Source organism: Oncorhynchus nerka, linkage group LG7 (assembly GCF_034236695.1).
Source record: "Oncorhynchus nerka isolate Pitt River linkage group LG7, Oner_Uvic_2.0, whole genome shotgun sequence".
In the NCBI taxonomy this organism is placed as follows: Eukaryota; Metazoa; Chordata; class Actinopteri; order Salmoniformes; family Salmonidae; genus Oncorhynchus; species Oncorhynchus nerka.
The window spans coordinates 19,751,721-19,768,888 of NC_088402.1; the positions used below are offsets into that span (position 1 = coordinate 19,751,721).

Genomic DNA, 17,168 nt, shown 5'->3' on the forward strand with positions numbered 1-17,168 from the left:
CCATGCTGCTTCCGTGCCAGATTAGGGAGGAGAGAGTAGGGATCTTTTATTGATTAGAAAAGCCTCTGAATCATTGATAGGCTTCCCCAGAGGACTCCATTCCCAAACTCTCTGCTGCCAGACGTGTTTGTTTGAGTGTGAGGTGAATGCTTGTCCCACGTCATTGAATGTTCAGCTAAAATGGTGGAGGGGCCTTGGGTGACAGTGTTACAAAATGAAGAGCAGGAGCATGGTCACCAGCATACAGCCAGCAGACATTTTGTATGTAATCCCATAAGGCTTCTGGCTGCTCTGTGGTAATTTACATGCAAGCACGTGTAAAGCACATCATGCTGTTTGCTTAGCTTGTACCACTTCCTCCCGATTCAGCCCATTGTCACGCCCTGACCTTGGAGGGCCGTTTTATTTCTCTATTTGGTTAGGTCAGGGTGTGATGTGGGGTGGGCATTCTATGTTTTGTTTTCTATGTTTCTTTATTTCTATGTTTTGGCCGGGTATGGTTCTCAATCAGGGACAGCTGTCTATCGTTGTCTCTGATTGGGAATCATACTTCGGTAGCCCTTTTTCCTTCCTTTCAGTGTGGGTAGTTATCTTTGTTAGTGGCACTATAGCCTTGTAAGCTTAACGGTTGTTGCGGTGTTGTTTTGTTGGTGACTTTTACAATAATAAAAGAAAATGTACACTCACCACGCTGCACCTTGGTCTCCTTCCAACAGCGGCCGTGACACCCATAGCTTACGCGAACTCGGGACCACTGTCTTGCTAGTACACGTGACCTCCCTCCTGAAGTGTCTTACCAGTCCGCACCATGAAAAAAACTAGCTATTTGCTTGTTCAAGTGGGGACAGTTCAGGCTGAGGAGTCATCTGACCTCAAGGCGCTACAGAGGGTAGTGTGTACTGCCCAGTACATCACTGGGGCCGAGCTCCCCGCCCCCAAAAATTGTCAGACTCCATCCACCCAAGCCACAGACTGTTCTCTCTGCTACCACACGGCAAGTGGTACCAATGCACCAAGTCTGGAACCAACATGACCCTCAACAGCTTCTACTCCCAAGCCATAAGACTCCTAAACAAGATAGCTACATAGCTCATCAAATATCTACCTGGACTACCTGCATTGACCATTTTTATAATATGCACACACATGGATACTGACACCACACACATACTCACCACATACTCTGCTGCTAGTCACTACCCCTACCTGTATGTACAGTACATAGCTACCTTAATTACCTCATAGCCCTGCACATCGACTTGGTACTAGTACTCCCTGTATATAGCCATGTTATTTTCTACTCCCTATACAATTAGTTTACAAAGTATTAGGAATACCATCCTAATATTGTGTTGCACCCCCCAATCCCCCTTTTTGCCCTCAGAATAGCCTCAATTCATCAGGGCATGGACACTACAAGGTGTTGAAAGCGTTCCACAGGGATGCTGCCCCATGTTGACTCCAATGCTTCCCACAGTTCTGTCAAGTTTGTGCATGTCCATTCTTGATAAACACAGGAAAATGTTTAGCATGCAGTTCTTGATACACTGAAACAGGTGCGCCTGGCACCTACAACCATACGCCGTTCAAAGGCACTTAAATATTTTGTCTTGCCCATTCACCCTCTGAATGGCACACATAAAAATCATTCTTTAACCTGTCTCCTCCCCTTCATCTAAATTGATTGAAATGGATTTAACAAGTGACATCAATAAGGGATCATAGCTTTTACCTGGTCAGTCTTTCATGGCTAGTCATGTTATTTTCACAGTTTATTTCATCTTTAACGTTGGAAAATGACCCGTAAGCAAGCGTTTCACTGTTAGGCTACAAAGCACACACACACACAGAGGAAAGTAAGCAGCTACTTAACCCAACTAAACTAATAACATTGTTTTTAAACACCAGGGGTTTGGGAATTGAGGACGTATGCAAATAGACAGTGAGTATGTTTATAGGTGTTTAATACACTTAGATGGAACAGTCCTTAAATAATACAACACAAGAACAAGAGTTCTGGAGCTAGAAATAAGTACTCGCATCCCAAATGGCACTCACCCAATTCTCAATATAGTGCACTACTTTTGACCAGGAGTCCTGGTCAAAAGTAGTGCACTACAAAGGGAATAGGGTGCCATTTGAGATCCATGTGTGTTTGAGAGAGCTACAGATCCATGTGTGTTTGAGAGAGAAGCTTTTGCCTAGTGAAGAGGTGACTCAGCCATTCTCGTGTTGTAGGGTAAAAATCTGGGACATGTGTATCCATAGAACCTGCTGAACATCAACAACTTTAACACCTTCACCTTTCAGACCTAATTTGCTCTGGAGATTAATGGTCTCAGGGCTCCACAACAAGGCCCAAAGTCACCCATCCTGAAAACAACACAATTGATCATCTCAACATCGTATATCCATCTTAAATAAGTAAATAAAACATTGTTTATATATAGAACCTTTTATTTCAATTTAGAGTAAATAGTGTTGAAATTCTGAAATAAGGTTTTAACACTGTACATGCCTTAATCCAGTGACAATGAAAAGCTTCCTTAAAAAGTATTTTTTTGTCATTTATTTTTCATATTTTCCCTTGTAAGAAATAGTTCAAGTATAAAAATTCCCAAGTGTAAAATAGCCCATCTGATGTATATTAAAAGCAATAGAAGCACAGCTATCCAAACCATGACAATGACTGTACATTCTAATGTATAAAGCAAGCATTTTGCTAATTTGCCAGGATTTTTTTTGTCTTTTCCAACGGTTCTAAACAGAGGCAGAATAACAGTCTGCACGCAAGTATGCCTGCATTTAAATAAAGTTTCATACAAAAGGCATTAATCTAGCCAATATTTAATGTCATGTTCTAAGATTTCAAAAAGGCAAAAAGTATAATTGTACAGTGCACATACAGAATTGTATCTTAAATAAATCAACATTTTTGGTAGAGTATGTTAATAATAATACAACTAAATCTACTCAATAACTTATATGCCTTGAGATGAATACATAACAATAGTAATTCAGTACCGCCACTAAGCGCATAGAACATAGTCAACTCTGAAAATAAATATCTTAAATAGATCTCTTTTCTTACTCTCTTAAATAGCAACACAAATGTGAGGCACACAAAGAACCCCCAGATTCATGTCAAGTGCCTGCAGTCCCACCACCCCCTTTCTACATTCCCACTGCCACCACTTTCCAGACCCACAGAAAGGAGCCCTGGAGTTGGGGTGTGTAGTCTGGGAAGAGGAGGAGTTGGTGAGGCTTAGAGGAATGGGTACAGGGCAAGGGCCAGGGGGTTGGTGAGGCTGTGAGGAGTGGGTACAGGACAAGGCCTAGGGGGGTTGGTTAGGGTTAGGATAGGAGGGCAGTGTATGTACCTGACACCAGCCCAGCCAGCCAGCTCTAGGACAGAGGACAGAGGTGGAAATGCTGACAGGGCCAGGCAGAAAGACAGGCAGGCAGGCCAGAGGGGCCAGTTCCCAAATGGGCCCAGGGATTAAAATGTGACAGCTCAACAAATAAGCACAAGTGATGCGTTCTTTCCAGAGTGATCCATCTGTGTGGCGCTGGGCAAACTGTCCCACCCCCCTCCCCACCCGCAGCTGCTCCCCCCCCCTCCCCCTCTTTCACTCTGACTAGATCCCATTGCACAGAGCCAGAGGGGAACACGACTGAGCCCTTTGTCCTTTACCACTATGTACACAACTGTGTGTGTGTGCGTAATGTATGTGTTTGAGAGTAACTGATTTGGTGCTTCTCATTGTCTGAAAACCTTTCTTTCGGAGTTGCCGTCATATTGTTTGTGATGCCCTTTGAAGAGTTGATGAGTAGATGGCATTTTTGGTTATTCCTGCAGCTTTTTTGTCTCCTGGTGAACTGTTTGCTTTGCATAGGTCAAGAGATCAAGATACAGATTCAAAAAAGGGACAATCAGCATCAGGAAGATATGTTCTTAACGCGTGACAAGACTTTCACCTTTTCTCCACAGTTATTTCAGCTCCTCCCTGACACACAGAGGTTGTCTTTACTAACACACTGGAAACTGGTCCATTTCCCTGATTATCACAACATTTACTTCAATGCACTTGAAAAGACAGAACGACAAGTCCTCGAAATGTGATAATAAATATATGTTATAAGGGCTTCAGAACACAAAAAAAAACACTTTGGGACACGTCTAAGTGTCCCGTAAAGAGAACGCTCTCTCTCTTCTATGTTAATGACAGCAATGGAACATACGGTCATGTTTTACACCAAGCTTAGTCGTTGCATTTATCTTCTATAAATAAATACTCTACTACAATTATAATAGTAATAATTATATTAATAACAACAATAATAATCATAAGGATATATCCACCTTCCTTTGTTCTGTGAATTGGTAACGTTTACTCATTTGTTTGTGTGGGGGGGGTTTAAGTACAGCATGTTGGAAAGCTACTGTATGGAGCTCACACCTCACCACCTTAACAACACGGCCCCTCTCTCTTCCTCCTCCTCCTCCTCCTCCTTTCCTCTGCACAGCCAATCAGCCGTGGGCCTCCCATCCTCCTCGTGTCCAATGGCTGCATTGGCTGCTATTGCATGCGATCAGCTTGCAGTTGCTGAGGCTGGTACTGACCGAAAGCTGCGGCTGCAGCGACGGCTGATCCCGGTGCGGCCGTAGGCAGGGGCTGCTGAACGTAGCCGTAACCGGCCGCAGTTATGTATCCGGCCGCTACAGGGGAGGCAGCGTAGGGATACTGCTCGTAGGCGGCAGCAGCGCTAGCCGCAACGGCGGCGGAATACTGTGCGTAGGCGGCTCCAGTGTAGTCGATGTATGGTGAGGAACCGGTGGAGGCAGAGGCTGCACTGGGCTGCATGGCATGGGGAATGACCATGGTGCTTGGCTGCATGAAGGCCTGAGGGTACACATAGTGAGCAGGGATCCTACAGGACAGAGACAGACAGGGAGTTAGAGGTAGAAATCACAGACCTGGCCTTACAAAGCCACTGACAGACAGCAGCAAACCCCAAGTTTAACAGCAGAACCAAACGCAACCAACCCAACCACACTGCGGCCAAGCGCCCCCCAACACATCAATACACCAGTCAATAACACCACGGAGATGCCTGCAAGTAGCTATTAGATATAGGGTTGCCAAAATAGAGATCTCTCTGTGGGATAAAAAAAATGGGTTGGTGAGAGGTGTTCAAAGCTCAGAGGGGTTTTGTCCTCTGATAAGGGATAGGAAGACATTTTGGGTTTTCAGTGACCCATTGATGCCGTCATGGAGAGACAATCCAGAGATGGCGAGAAGAGAGAACTTGGTTTGTGTGTGCTTGGTCACATGTGGATTTGGCCCTGGTGCCAGTCCTAGTTGGGAGGGGATAGGGAACAGAGGAGGGGAGGGAGGCTCACAGGCAGCGCTGAGAGGAAGAGAGGGGGAGAGGCCATGAGATGAGGGGGGCATTGTGAAAATGTCACTGCCACTTTGACAGCTGGACAGTTTTCAAAAAGGACACTGCTGGCTGTTTCCCCCCTCTGTGCTTAGACAAAGAGCCCCGGGCCGGGCGCTAGGCTAGCTGCACTCAGAGGGACGTTTTCATTAAATAAGCAATCAGGAACAATGAGCACATTCAGCCCTTCGTGACATATCCCAGCCGTGAGGCTCGGCTCGCTAGACTCTCTAGCGCTATCTGCTAGCATGATGATGGTCGTTTCTGAAAGTTACACTATTGTTTTGGCGGAGGAAACCTTGATGGGGAAATCACAAATGACATTCCTCAAAAATACTAAACTGGTGTTAATTGGAGTCAAGTTTATGATTCAGTAAGAGAAGACTGAGTAACCTAATCAGTGTTATGACAATGATTGACAATCACTTTTATATTGACTTACCACCATTTGTCAGTGTTGGGTTTCAATGAGTTGTGGTCTGGTGTGGATTTGTAATGATCTGGAATGATGCGCATGGTGTGATGTTGTCAACAGGTCATTCAAATCTCTTCAGAAACAACCTAACAATTGATCGGACCAAATAAATACTGACATCAATCAAGCCAATAAGAAACGAGATGGAGAGCGGAATCTTTTGTACAGTCAAACAGTTTGGAATCTGGATTGGAGAAACCAAAGACAAGATCTATCGTGGCAACCCTATTGTCAGCACTCCACTATCTAACCAATCACATCTCAAAACACTGGCCCCAACGAGGAAACAGGAAAAAAACAACAGCATTTCTACAAGAAAAAGACGTCAAAGACAAAAAATTCAAAACAGTCCACATGGATAACCAACACAGCACAAACACTCACTGAAAGAAACAAAAAGGAAAGAATAAATACATTAAAAGAAATAAAAATAAAAGATCAAGTACAGCTCTATCACTCAGGGGTCAGGGGCGCTCCTATGACATCACATTCTTGGCAGATACCTCAGCCTGGCCTGCTGGCACGCTGCTGTCTCAGCACAGTGTTACAGTCACAATACAAGGTGGAGACACACACACTGGACAATGCACAACAAAACAAAACGTAACACACACACACTGGATGTACACGGACATAACAAACGTGTACACACACACACACACACACACACACACACACGGACCACTTCAAAGAAAAACACTCAAACGCGCAAAGGATGGTTTCACAACAAAACGACAAAATGCAGTGTCCACCGAAAAGCACATGTCAAAGCTGACCATTGTTATGCCTCCCCATTACTAGCTATAATAAGATATGCGATGCATCCCCACAGGGTCAAAAGCAGTGCACTATACAGGTAATAAGGTACCATTCAGGATGGAAGCATGATGTCAAAAGTTGGATCAAACAGGTATTTTGAAATGCTGTTTTCATCTCTTTTCGGAAAAACGATTATTTCTTACAGTATGGGGAAAAAACGATTATTTCTTACAGTATAGGAAAAAACGATTATTTCTTACAGTATGGGGGAAAACAATTATTTCTTACAGTATGGGGGAAAACGATTATTTCTTACAGTATGGGGAAAAACTATTATTTCTTACAGTATGGGGAAAAACTATTATTTCTTACAGTATGGGGGAAAACTATTATTTCTTACAGTATGGGGGAAAACTATTATTTCTTACAGTATGGGGAAAAACTATTATTTCTTACAGTATGGGGGAAAACTATTATTTCTTACAGTATGGGGGAAAACTATTATTTCTTACAGTATGGGGGAAAACTATTATTTCTTACAGTATGGGGAAAAACTATTATTTCTTACAGTATGGGGGAAAACTATTATTTCTTACAGTATGGGGGAAAACTATTATTTCTTACAGTATGGGGGAAAACTATTATTTCTTACAGTATGGGGGAAAACTATTATTTCTTACAGTATGGGGAAAAACTATTATTTCTTACAGTATGGGGAAAAACGATTATTTCTTACAGTATGGGGGAAAACGGCACAAAAAGAAGCTCTTTCAAACCACATATAAAATATGTTATGCAGTGTTACAACACACAAGAAAGGTGCTTCTTTTTAATAGCACTATATTTGCAATTGTAGAGAATGAAATGACAGCATTGAACTGGTATGTTTAAATGATGGTGAATTTTATTATTTTATTTTATTTAACTAGGCAAGTCAGTTAAGAACAAATTCTTATTTACAATGAAGGCCTATCCCGGCCAAACCCTAACCCGGACGACGCTGGGCCAATTGTGCGTCGCCTGTGGGACTCCCAATTACGGCCGGTTGTGAGAGACCCTGGAATCGAACCAGGGTCTTCAGTGAAGCCTCTAGCACTGAGATGCAATGCCTTAGACCGGTGCACCAGTCAGGAGCCCAAGAAACATGATGTTGTTGGAAATAAAGGTTGCATCCTAAATGGCACGCTATTATTCCCTTTCCACCAGCCCATAGGGATCTGGTCAACAGTAGTGCACTATACAGGGGATTGGGTATCATTTGGGATGCATCCAAAGTATGAAGAAGACAGAGACGTTAAAATGGCCCATGATTGTTGGCCTGCATTAGACTGTTTGAAGCAATCACTGCCCAAGAGTTTCATCCCAATGTTATTTTTCCATAAATATATAGCAAAGTGCCAATAAGTCCTACACAAGTACGGTTTCCATAAGTAGTCATGACGACATTCTTGTAATGTGGATCTGGTCTCAGACATGCTCTTTGTTGCCTGGCCTCATGTATGATTGACAGGAGAGGCTGAAGGCTGGGCCCCAGCTATTTTCTGCTTGCCTGTCATCTTACTGTGGTATGTTCCCACCCCTAGAACTCATCTGGGCTCATATCCCACCCTACCTTTATTTGCTTCCTCTATCTTGTCCTTCTCCCTCTCCCTTTCGTAATCTCATTCAACATTAGACTACTACAACCTGTTTCTCCATCTCCAACAGCATAAACCTCTTATATGTTGGTAAATGCTGTGTCACCTAACAAACAAAACACACACACATCTGCCTGGATTCACTTCCGTAACGGTGTTGCTCATGGGAAGCACTGGCTACCCTCTGACTCCCATCTAAGTGCCCTCGTTTCCCTAGAGATACAGGCAAGGTTAAAAATACTAGGGTTACTGTGTCTCAATGCTCTGTGTAAATATATGATCTTTCTGTCTGGAACGTTGCGGTCGGTAAAGTTCAAGGCTAAATAAAGGTCTGTTTCAATCACATGTCAGATGGGTGACATCTTCGACCAGAGGGGGAAGAGTGGAGGGATGGCGGGGCGTTTAGCAGTAGACACCTGTTGCTCTCCAACACATTAGAACCATTGGGATTCTGTTGCATCAGGAGCTGAGGAACAGCCAGTCATGCTACAGATAAATGTGAGAAGCGTAGAGGGGCGACATGGTGCTATAATAATAACAATGGATCTGGTTGCTACAGCCTCAAACAGTAGCCTGATCCCAGACCTGTACGTACTGCCATTTACCTAGTACCCAAACGTAACAAAATGTGGAAAAGGGTCTGAATACTCTCCGAATGCACTGCATGTAACGATAGAGTTGAGACACAGATGAAGAACAAGTCCCTGGTCAACTACTGACCTCTCCTTTCGCTCTGTTGCCCTCCTATAGGAGGATGGGCTCATTGTAATGGCTGGAATTGAATCAATGGACCAGAGTGAAACTAGATTTCCATATGTTTGATACCGTTCCATTCATACTATCAAATCAAAATCAAATTTTATTTGTCACATACACATGGTTAGCAGATGTTAGTGTGAGTGTAGCGAAATGCTTGTGCTTCTAGTTCCGACAATGCAGTAATAACCAACAAGTAATCTAGCTAACAATTCCAAAACTACTACCTTATAGACACAAGTGTAAGGGGATAAAGAATATGTACATAAAGATATATGAATGAGTGATGGTACAGAGCGGCATAGGCAAGATACAGTAGATGGTATTGAGTGCAGTATATACATATGAGATGAGTATGTAAACAAAGTGGCATAGTTAAAGTGGCTAGTGATACATGTATTACATAAGGATGCAGTAGATGATATAGAGTACAGTATATATGTATACATATGAGATTAATAATGTAGGGTATGTAAACATTATATTAGGTAGCATTGTTTAAAGTGGCTAGTGATATATTTTACATCATTTCCCATCAATTCCCATTATTAAAGTGGCTGGAGTTGAGTCAGTGTGTTGGCAGCAGCCACTCAATGTTAGTGGTGGCTGTTTAACAGTCTGATGGCCTTGAGATAGAAGCTGTTTTTCAGTCTCTCGGTCCCAGCTTTGATGCACCTGTACTGACCTCGCCTTCTGGATGATAACGGGGTGAACAGGCAGTGGCTCGGGTGGTTGCTGTCCTTGATGATCTTTATGGCCTTCCTGTGACATCGGGTGGTGTAGGTGTCCTGGAGGGCAGGTAGTTTGCCCCCGGTGATGCGTTGTGCAGACCTCACTACCCTCTGGAGAGCCTTACGGTTGTGGGCGGAGCAGTTGCCGTACCAGGAGGTGATACAGCCCGACAGGATGCTCTCGATTGTGCATCTGTAGAAGTTTGTGAGTGCTTTTGGTGACAAGCCGAATTTCTTCAGCCTCCTGAGGTTGAAGAGGCGCTGCTGCGCCTTCTTCACGATGCTGTCTGTGTGGGTGGACCAATTCAGTTTGTCTGTGATGTGTACGCCGAGGAACTTAAAACTTACTACCCTCTCCACTACTGTTCCATCTATGTGGATAGGGGGGTGTTCCCTCTGCTGTTTCCTGAAGTCCACAATCATCTCCTTAGTTTTGTTGACGTTGAGTGTGAGGTTATTTTCCTGACACCACACTCCGAGGGCCCTCACCTCCTCCCTGTAGGCCGTCTCGTCGTTGTTGGTAATCAAGCATACCACTGTTGTGTCGTCCGCAAACTTGATGATTGAGTTGGAGGCGTGCGTGGCCACGCAGTCGTGGGTGAACAGGGAGTACAGGAGAGGGCTCAGAACGCACCCTTGTGGGGCCCCAGTGTTGAGGATCAGTGGGGTGGAGATGTTGTTGCCTACCCTCACCACCTGGGGGCGGCCCGTCAGGAAGTCCAGTACCCAGTTGCACAGGGCGGGGTCGAGACCCAGGGTCTCGAGCTTGATGACGAGCTTGGAGGGCACTATGGTGTTAAATGCCGAGCTGTAGTCGATGAACAGCATTCTCACATAGGTATTCCTCTTGTCCAGATGGGTTAGGGCAATGTGCAGTGTGGTTGAGATTGCATCGTCTGTGGACCTATTTGGGCGGTAAGCAAATTGGAGTGGGTCTAGGGTGTCAGGTAGGGTGGAGGTGATATGGTCCTTGACTAGTCTCTCAAAGCACTTCATTTACATTTACATGATGACGGAAGTGAGTGCTACGGGGCGGTAGTCGTTTAGCTCAGTTACCTTAGCTTTCTTGGGAACAGGAACAATGGTGGCCCTCTTGAAGCATGTGGGAACAACAGACTGGGATAGGGATTGATTGAATATGTCCGTAAACACACCAGCCAGCTGGTCTGCGCATGCTCTGAGGGCGCGGCTGGGGATGCCTTCTGGGCCTGCAGCCTTGCGAGGATTGACACGTTTAAATGTTTTCCTCACGTCGGCTGCAGTGAAGGAGAGTCCGCATGTTTTAGTTGCGGGCAGTGTCAGTGGCACTGTATTGTCCTCAAAGCGGGCAAAAAAGTTATTTAGTCTGCCTGGGAGCAAGACATCCTGGTCCGTGACAGTGCTGGTTTTCTTTTTGTAATCCGTGATTGACTGTAGACCCTGCCACATACCTCTTATGTCTGAGCCGTTGAATTGAGATTCTACTTTGTCTCTATACTGACGCTTAGCTTGTTTGATTGCCTTGCGGAGGGAATAGTTACACTGTTTGTATTCGGTCATGTTTCCAGTCACCTTGCCCTGATTAAAAGCAGTGGTTCGCGCTTTCAGTTTCACGCGAATGCTGCCATCAATCCACGGTTTCTGGTTTGGGAATGTTTTAATCGTTGCTATGGGAACGACATCTTCAACGCACGTTCTAATGAACTCGCACACCGAATCAGCGTATTCGTCAATGTTGTCGTCTGACGCAATACGGAACATATCCCAGTCCACGTGATGGAAGCAGTCTTGGAGTGTGGAATCAGATTGGTCGGACCAGCGTTGAACAGACCTCAGCGCGGGAGCTTCTTGTTTTAGTTTCTGTCTGTAGGCAGGGATCAACAAAATGGAGTCGTGGTCAGCTTTTCCGAAAGGAGGCGGGGCAGGGCATTATATGCGTCGTGGAAGTTGGAATAGCAATGATCCAAGGTTTTTCCCGCCCTGGTTGCGCAATCGATATGCTGATAAAATTTAGGGAGTCTTGTTTTCAGATTAGCCTTGTTAAAATCCCCAGCTACAATGAATGCAGCCTCCGGATATATGGATTCCAGTTTGCAAAGAGTCAAATAAAGTTTGTTCAGAGCCATCGATGTGTCTGCTTGGGGGGGAATGTATACGGCTGTGATTATAATCGAAGAGAATTCCCTTGGTAGATAATGCGGTCTACATTTGATTGTGAGGAATTCTAAATCAGGTGAACAGAAGGACTTGAGTTCCTGTATGTTGTTTTGGCCACACCACGTCCCGTTAACCATAAAGCATACGCCCCCGCCCCTCTTCTTACCAGAAAGATGTTTGTATCTGTCGGCGCGATGTGTAGACCAGCTGGCTGCACCGTCTCTGATAGCGTCTCTCCAGTGATCCATGTTTCCGTGAAGCAAAGAACGTTACAGTCTCTGATGTCCCTCTGGAATGCTACCCTTGCTCGGGTTTCATCAACCTTGTTGTCAAGAGACTGGACATTGGCGAGGAGAATGCTAGGGAGTGGTGCACGATGTGCCCGTCTCCGGAGTCTGACCAGAAGACCGCTTCGTTTTCCCCTTTTTCGAAGTCGTTTTTTGGGGTCGCCGGGTGGGATCCATTCCGTTGTCCTGGGTGAAAGGCAGAACACAGGGTCCGCTTCGCGAAAGTCATATTCTTGGTCGTACTGATGGTGAGTTGACGCTGCTCTTATGTTCAGTAGTTCTTCTCGACTGTATGTAATGAAACCTAAGATGACCTGGGGTACCAATGTAAGAAATAACACGTAAAAAAAACTGCATAGTTTCCTAGGAACGCGAAGCGAGGCGGCCATCTCCGTCCTCCTATAGCTCCTCCCACCAACCTCCTCTGATTTATACCCATCTATCAAGCCTCCTACATGTGCTGGGATCATATCATTGGTGAGACTTATACCTAGTGGTGTGATAGCCATGGAGCTAGTTGCTACCCTCCCACAGCTGTGCCCATCGATGTCTGCGTCCCAATGGCACCCTTTTCCCTATATAGATTGCCCTTTCATCAGGGCCCTAGTAGTGATCTATACAGGGAATAGTGTACCATTTGGGACAAATCCTTTGTCTGCTGCCTTGGGCCTTCTACATGTGTTGGAAAGCACAGGTGGCACATAGGTGGCACTGTCTGGATGTGTCTGTGGCCCTTTAAATCTCCCTGGGGCCTCCAGACTCCATGTGTTGGGGCCTCCAGCCTCCATGTGTCCGGGCCTGCTGTTTTTAAAGAGTGTCCCATCCCATCATGACGGAGCGAGCCCCAGACCCCCTGCCTAGCCCCCCGCCCCGCTACCAGTGCAGGCTTCATGCGACTGCAGCGTCAGCACTCCTGCCTTTGTGAGGCACAATGGAGAAGCTTGTTATCCTTAACGCTGCAGGCCCATGTGATGAAAGCTTGTTCAGAGGCTGTGGCATCCAGACATTTGTTTGTGTCACAGTAGAGACTCTGGTGCACTGCTCTACCACTGGACTGGACTACACACGAAAGGAGACACACAAGCGAACATGTGTGCGCACACATACAATAGTTTCGTCAGACAAATACAAACACACACTAAGAAACACACATTAGTAGGTGTGCTGCTTCAACTAAACTACTAGCCTTGGATGACTTTCCCTCATCTGTCACCAGTGTCCTGTAAGGGATAAGGTTAGTGACTACTGTCAATTTACAGTCTAGTCATGGACCTCTCACTGTTCTCTTCTTTGTCATCTCTGAATGAGAAACAGCAGCTCTCCTGAGAGTCAGCCCTGAAGTATACCATATACGGATAGATAGATGAGAGAGGGAGAGAAAATAAGAGAGAATGAGAGTTAGAAGAGACAAAGACCATGTGGCACATGCCCTTGGTGGATTGAGAAAGAGAGAGAGAGAGAATATGCAAATCCTGGGAAATACTCCATTCTGGGTGAGTTTGAGAGGTTAGGTGTTAATGCAAGAGAATTAATAACACCAAGGTCCTAGAAATGTCTTGCTGTGAGCTGTTGATGGTTTTGGTAGGTTTGGTTTGGAGTAGGGGTGACAGGGGAATAATGAAAAAGCACACAGAAAACCATCCCTCACTCCAACACATAGAACATAATGTTACCAAAGAAAAACTAAACCACAAGCTACAACACGAAAGCATCAAATCAAATAAAGAAATTTTAAAAAGACTTTGCTCCCCCTGGCAAAGTCAACACTCTTCCACAAAATCGGGAAAGAACATCCCAAATATCATCAAACCAGCTTTTTTGGTCATTAAATAGACAGCACACGGTTTAGCTATGAACACCACTTCATAACAGTAAAAATAAAGTAAAAAGCACACAAAGCGCTAATTGCTATTCAAAATAAGTTAAAACTCAAAACCAAAATTAAAAACCAACATACATGCATCTATAATCACCATTTGAGCTTGTTTGTGTGCATTTGAAATTACAGGTAATTCCCTGGTCTGATTTGTGACATGCCCACAGAACTAATCCTGAAACCACAAGTTATCTTAACCTGTATTGAGCCTATCGGACCAGAGAGAGATAGATAACATTGAGTCATTGGGGCTCTAACTTTCCATTAGTTGTACTCAACACACACACACACACACACACACGCACACACGCATGCACACACATGCATGCACACACATGCATGCACACACATGCATGCACACACATGCATGCACACACATGCATGCACACACGCTCATACTATGAACACACTTTCTCTTTCACTCACACAAACCTTACATTGATATGGTGGTCAACTTTGTAGTCAGTGATAAAAAGAAAGAGGACTTGGTGAAACTGTTTTTTTTTCTCAACATAATTATCATGCACTGTAATCATGTAAGTATGGAGAAAAACAGGACTAAGCTCAAAACAATTCCATAAACAGATTATATAAACATACATGTCATTGTATGAACATGTCTAACAATGCCAGACTTTCGCCAAATGAAGGACATCACTGCTAATATATTATAAATATCAGATTCAGTGAGGTAACTCGAGTGAGGTTTCATATAGGTTTTCACTGATGAGGTCATTTGTTAATGTATACTCATCAACACCCAACCATCCCCTCAACACACAAAAAGAAGCATCAGTACTTACCCATAAGGCCTTTGGATAAAGGCAGGATGGATTTGTGGAACACCAAAAGTGAAACCTGGATGGAGATGAGGTATGGTCAAATTAATTAATGATCTTATTCATGTCATCGTGAGTGCCAAATGGCACCCTATTGCCTTTTTAGTGCACTACTTTTGACCAGGACTCATAGTAGTGCACTATATAGGGAATAGGGTGCCATTTGGGATGCAATCATTCAGTTCATTCTAGACACATCGGGACATCCTGAATCATGTATTGAACACATTAATTTGACATATTTGTGTGACATAATGATTAATAAGCCTTGGAATCATCATGAAAGTATTCTGCACCAGGCATGATTTACGAGGAAAAAATGTGTACGATATGGAAATAAAAACAAGATGAGACCTGGGGCATGTTCTATAGAACAAACAGCCTCAATGTTTTCAGAACATTACCATACAGAACCGGTACTGTTGCTTCCTACTGAGTTAAGTATACTTCCCCTATAGGTATCTCTCTATGTGACTGTGAGAGTGTGTTTACCTGGCTGCATCACCCGTGGCTTGGCCCCCAGGTACGCCAGGTTGACGTTGGCTTTCCTACCATCGATGATGGGGTTCGGATCTTTACAGGCCCTGTCTGCAGCCGAGCGGTCCGCCATCGTCACCTGCAGGGACACACAGAGAGGGTTGAGAGAGCACAGGTAAGAAGTGGTGAAGGAGAAGTGCGAGGGGTTGGTAAAAATGTACGATAAAGACTCACCAATGTTAATATTCATTAGCTAAAGGGAGGCAAATATTTAGAGAAAATATGGATATCACACACAACCCGACTGTCAGTCAATATTTTGAAAATAAAGATAACCACCACTACTTATAGTAAGTTGAGATCTTTGGTCTTGGGTAGGCTCTAAGCTCCTGATGAGTTATTTCCTTGTTTTCCAGAGTAGAAGCTAGATATAACGCCATCTCTGACCATAGATACTCATCCATTCAAAATAATTGGACAAGTTTACCTGTGACTATAAGTACGTTGAGAGTAATGACTATGTAAGAGTTTTTGGTGCTGTAATATGGTATTTATCAAACAACCCGAGGAAAACCTCACAACTCATCAAATACTACAGGCTAATATTTCACATAAATGTGCTTAAAACTAAATGGCTGCAAGGAGGGAGGTACCATGACAGTAAACCTGTTTTATAGTAACCCATCTGTCTCTTATTAATGCTCATAGACATTGACATGAGGGTCTGCTCATCCTCTTCCCAAAACGCATCTTCTGAACATGTTAGCGCGGAACAGTGCGCGTGTGCGCCTATCGGTTGTTTTCAATGATAGAACGCTTCAAGCTGAAAACACAAGCCTACTTGTGAAAAACTTCAAATATTATGAAATAGGCCTACAGTAGCCTAACCAACACCCACTTTAACGATCACATGTGATTTACTGCCATTTGAAATAATGCAGGCCTTAGACAGACACTTGCACTTTGTGTAGGAAAGTTATGAAGAATAAATACTATATTGATACTTACGAATCCATACCCCCTGGACTTGCCCGTCTGTCGGTCGGTAATCACGACTGCTTCTTCAATTTCTCCAAACACTTCAAAATATTTCCTGAGACTGGAATCCGTGGTGTGGTATGGAAGACCCCCTACAAAAACCTTCGTGTAGGTCGTGTCCTTCTGCGTGGTGTGCATCTTCACCAATATTTCAGTGCAAAATAGTATAAACAGAAACAATCAAAAATATAGTGCAATGTTTCCTTATCAGCTAGTTACGTTATTTATTAGTATCGCTATAAAAACGAACAATAAGACATTTACCACTGGAGAGGCTTCAGGGAAATATCACAAACTCGACAAAAATCAAGATTCGAGGTAGATTATGTTTCGACACTTAAAGGAGATATTGAGCGGATTGTCCAAGCAATCGTCAGGTGTTTGGAACTCTTCTTCGTAACTGTCGTGACAAACTAAATATGTTTCGGACCCATTCCTAAAAGTGCTTCCCATAACTCCACCCAGTTCCAAGCCTGAGGGCGGTACTGTGCGTGCATTGCTGCCCGCCCACATGCTCCCCTACACGCTCAAGCAAACAGCTGGGAAGCGGGCACAATTAAAGATCCATGCCTGTTTAGTGGTGATGAAGAATAGACCATATTACCTACCACATGTTAAACCACCAGGAAAGTTATGGTCATTCGGTTTTTCATACCCCTAAAATTATATTTTCTTACAACAGTTGTATAGACTAGTGCTCACGGCAAGGTTTCCG

At 44.1% G+C, this 17,168-nt stretch overlaps 1 protein-coding gene across 1 annotated transcript; it reads right to left on the reverse strand.

Moving 5' to 3' along the window:
• Positions 1–3,619: 3,619 nt before the first annotated feature.
• LOC115131299 (RNA-binding protein 24-like) lies at positions 3,620–16,916 on the reverse strand. The gene is made up of 4 exons (XM_029662890.2): positions 16,424–16,916; positions 15,431–15,554; positions 14,903–14,957; positions 3,620–4,932 (listed from the first exon to the last, which is right to left on the reverse strand). Exons 1-4 carry the CDS (start codon positions 16,589–16,591, stop codon positions 4,581–4,583), a joined length of 699 nt encoding a protein of 232 aa, XP_029518750.1. The 5' UTR covers positions 16,592–16,916; the 3' UTR covers positions 3,620–4,580.
• Between the last annotated feature and the right edge of the window lie 252 nt (positions 16,917–17,168).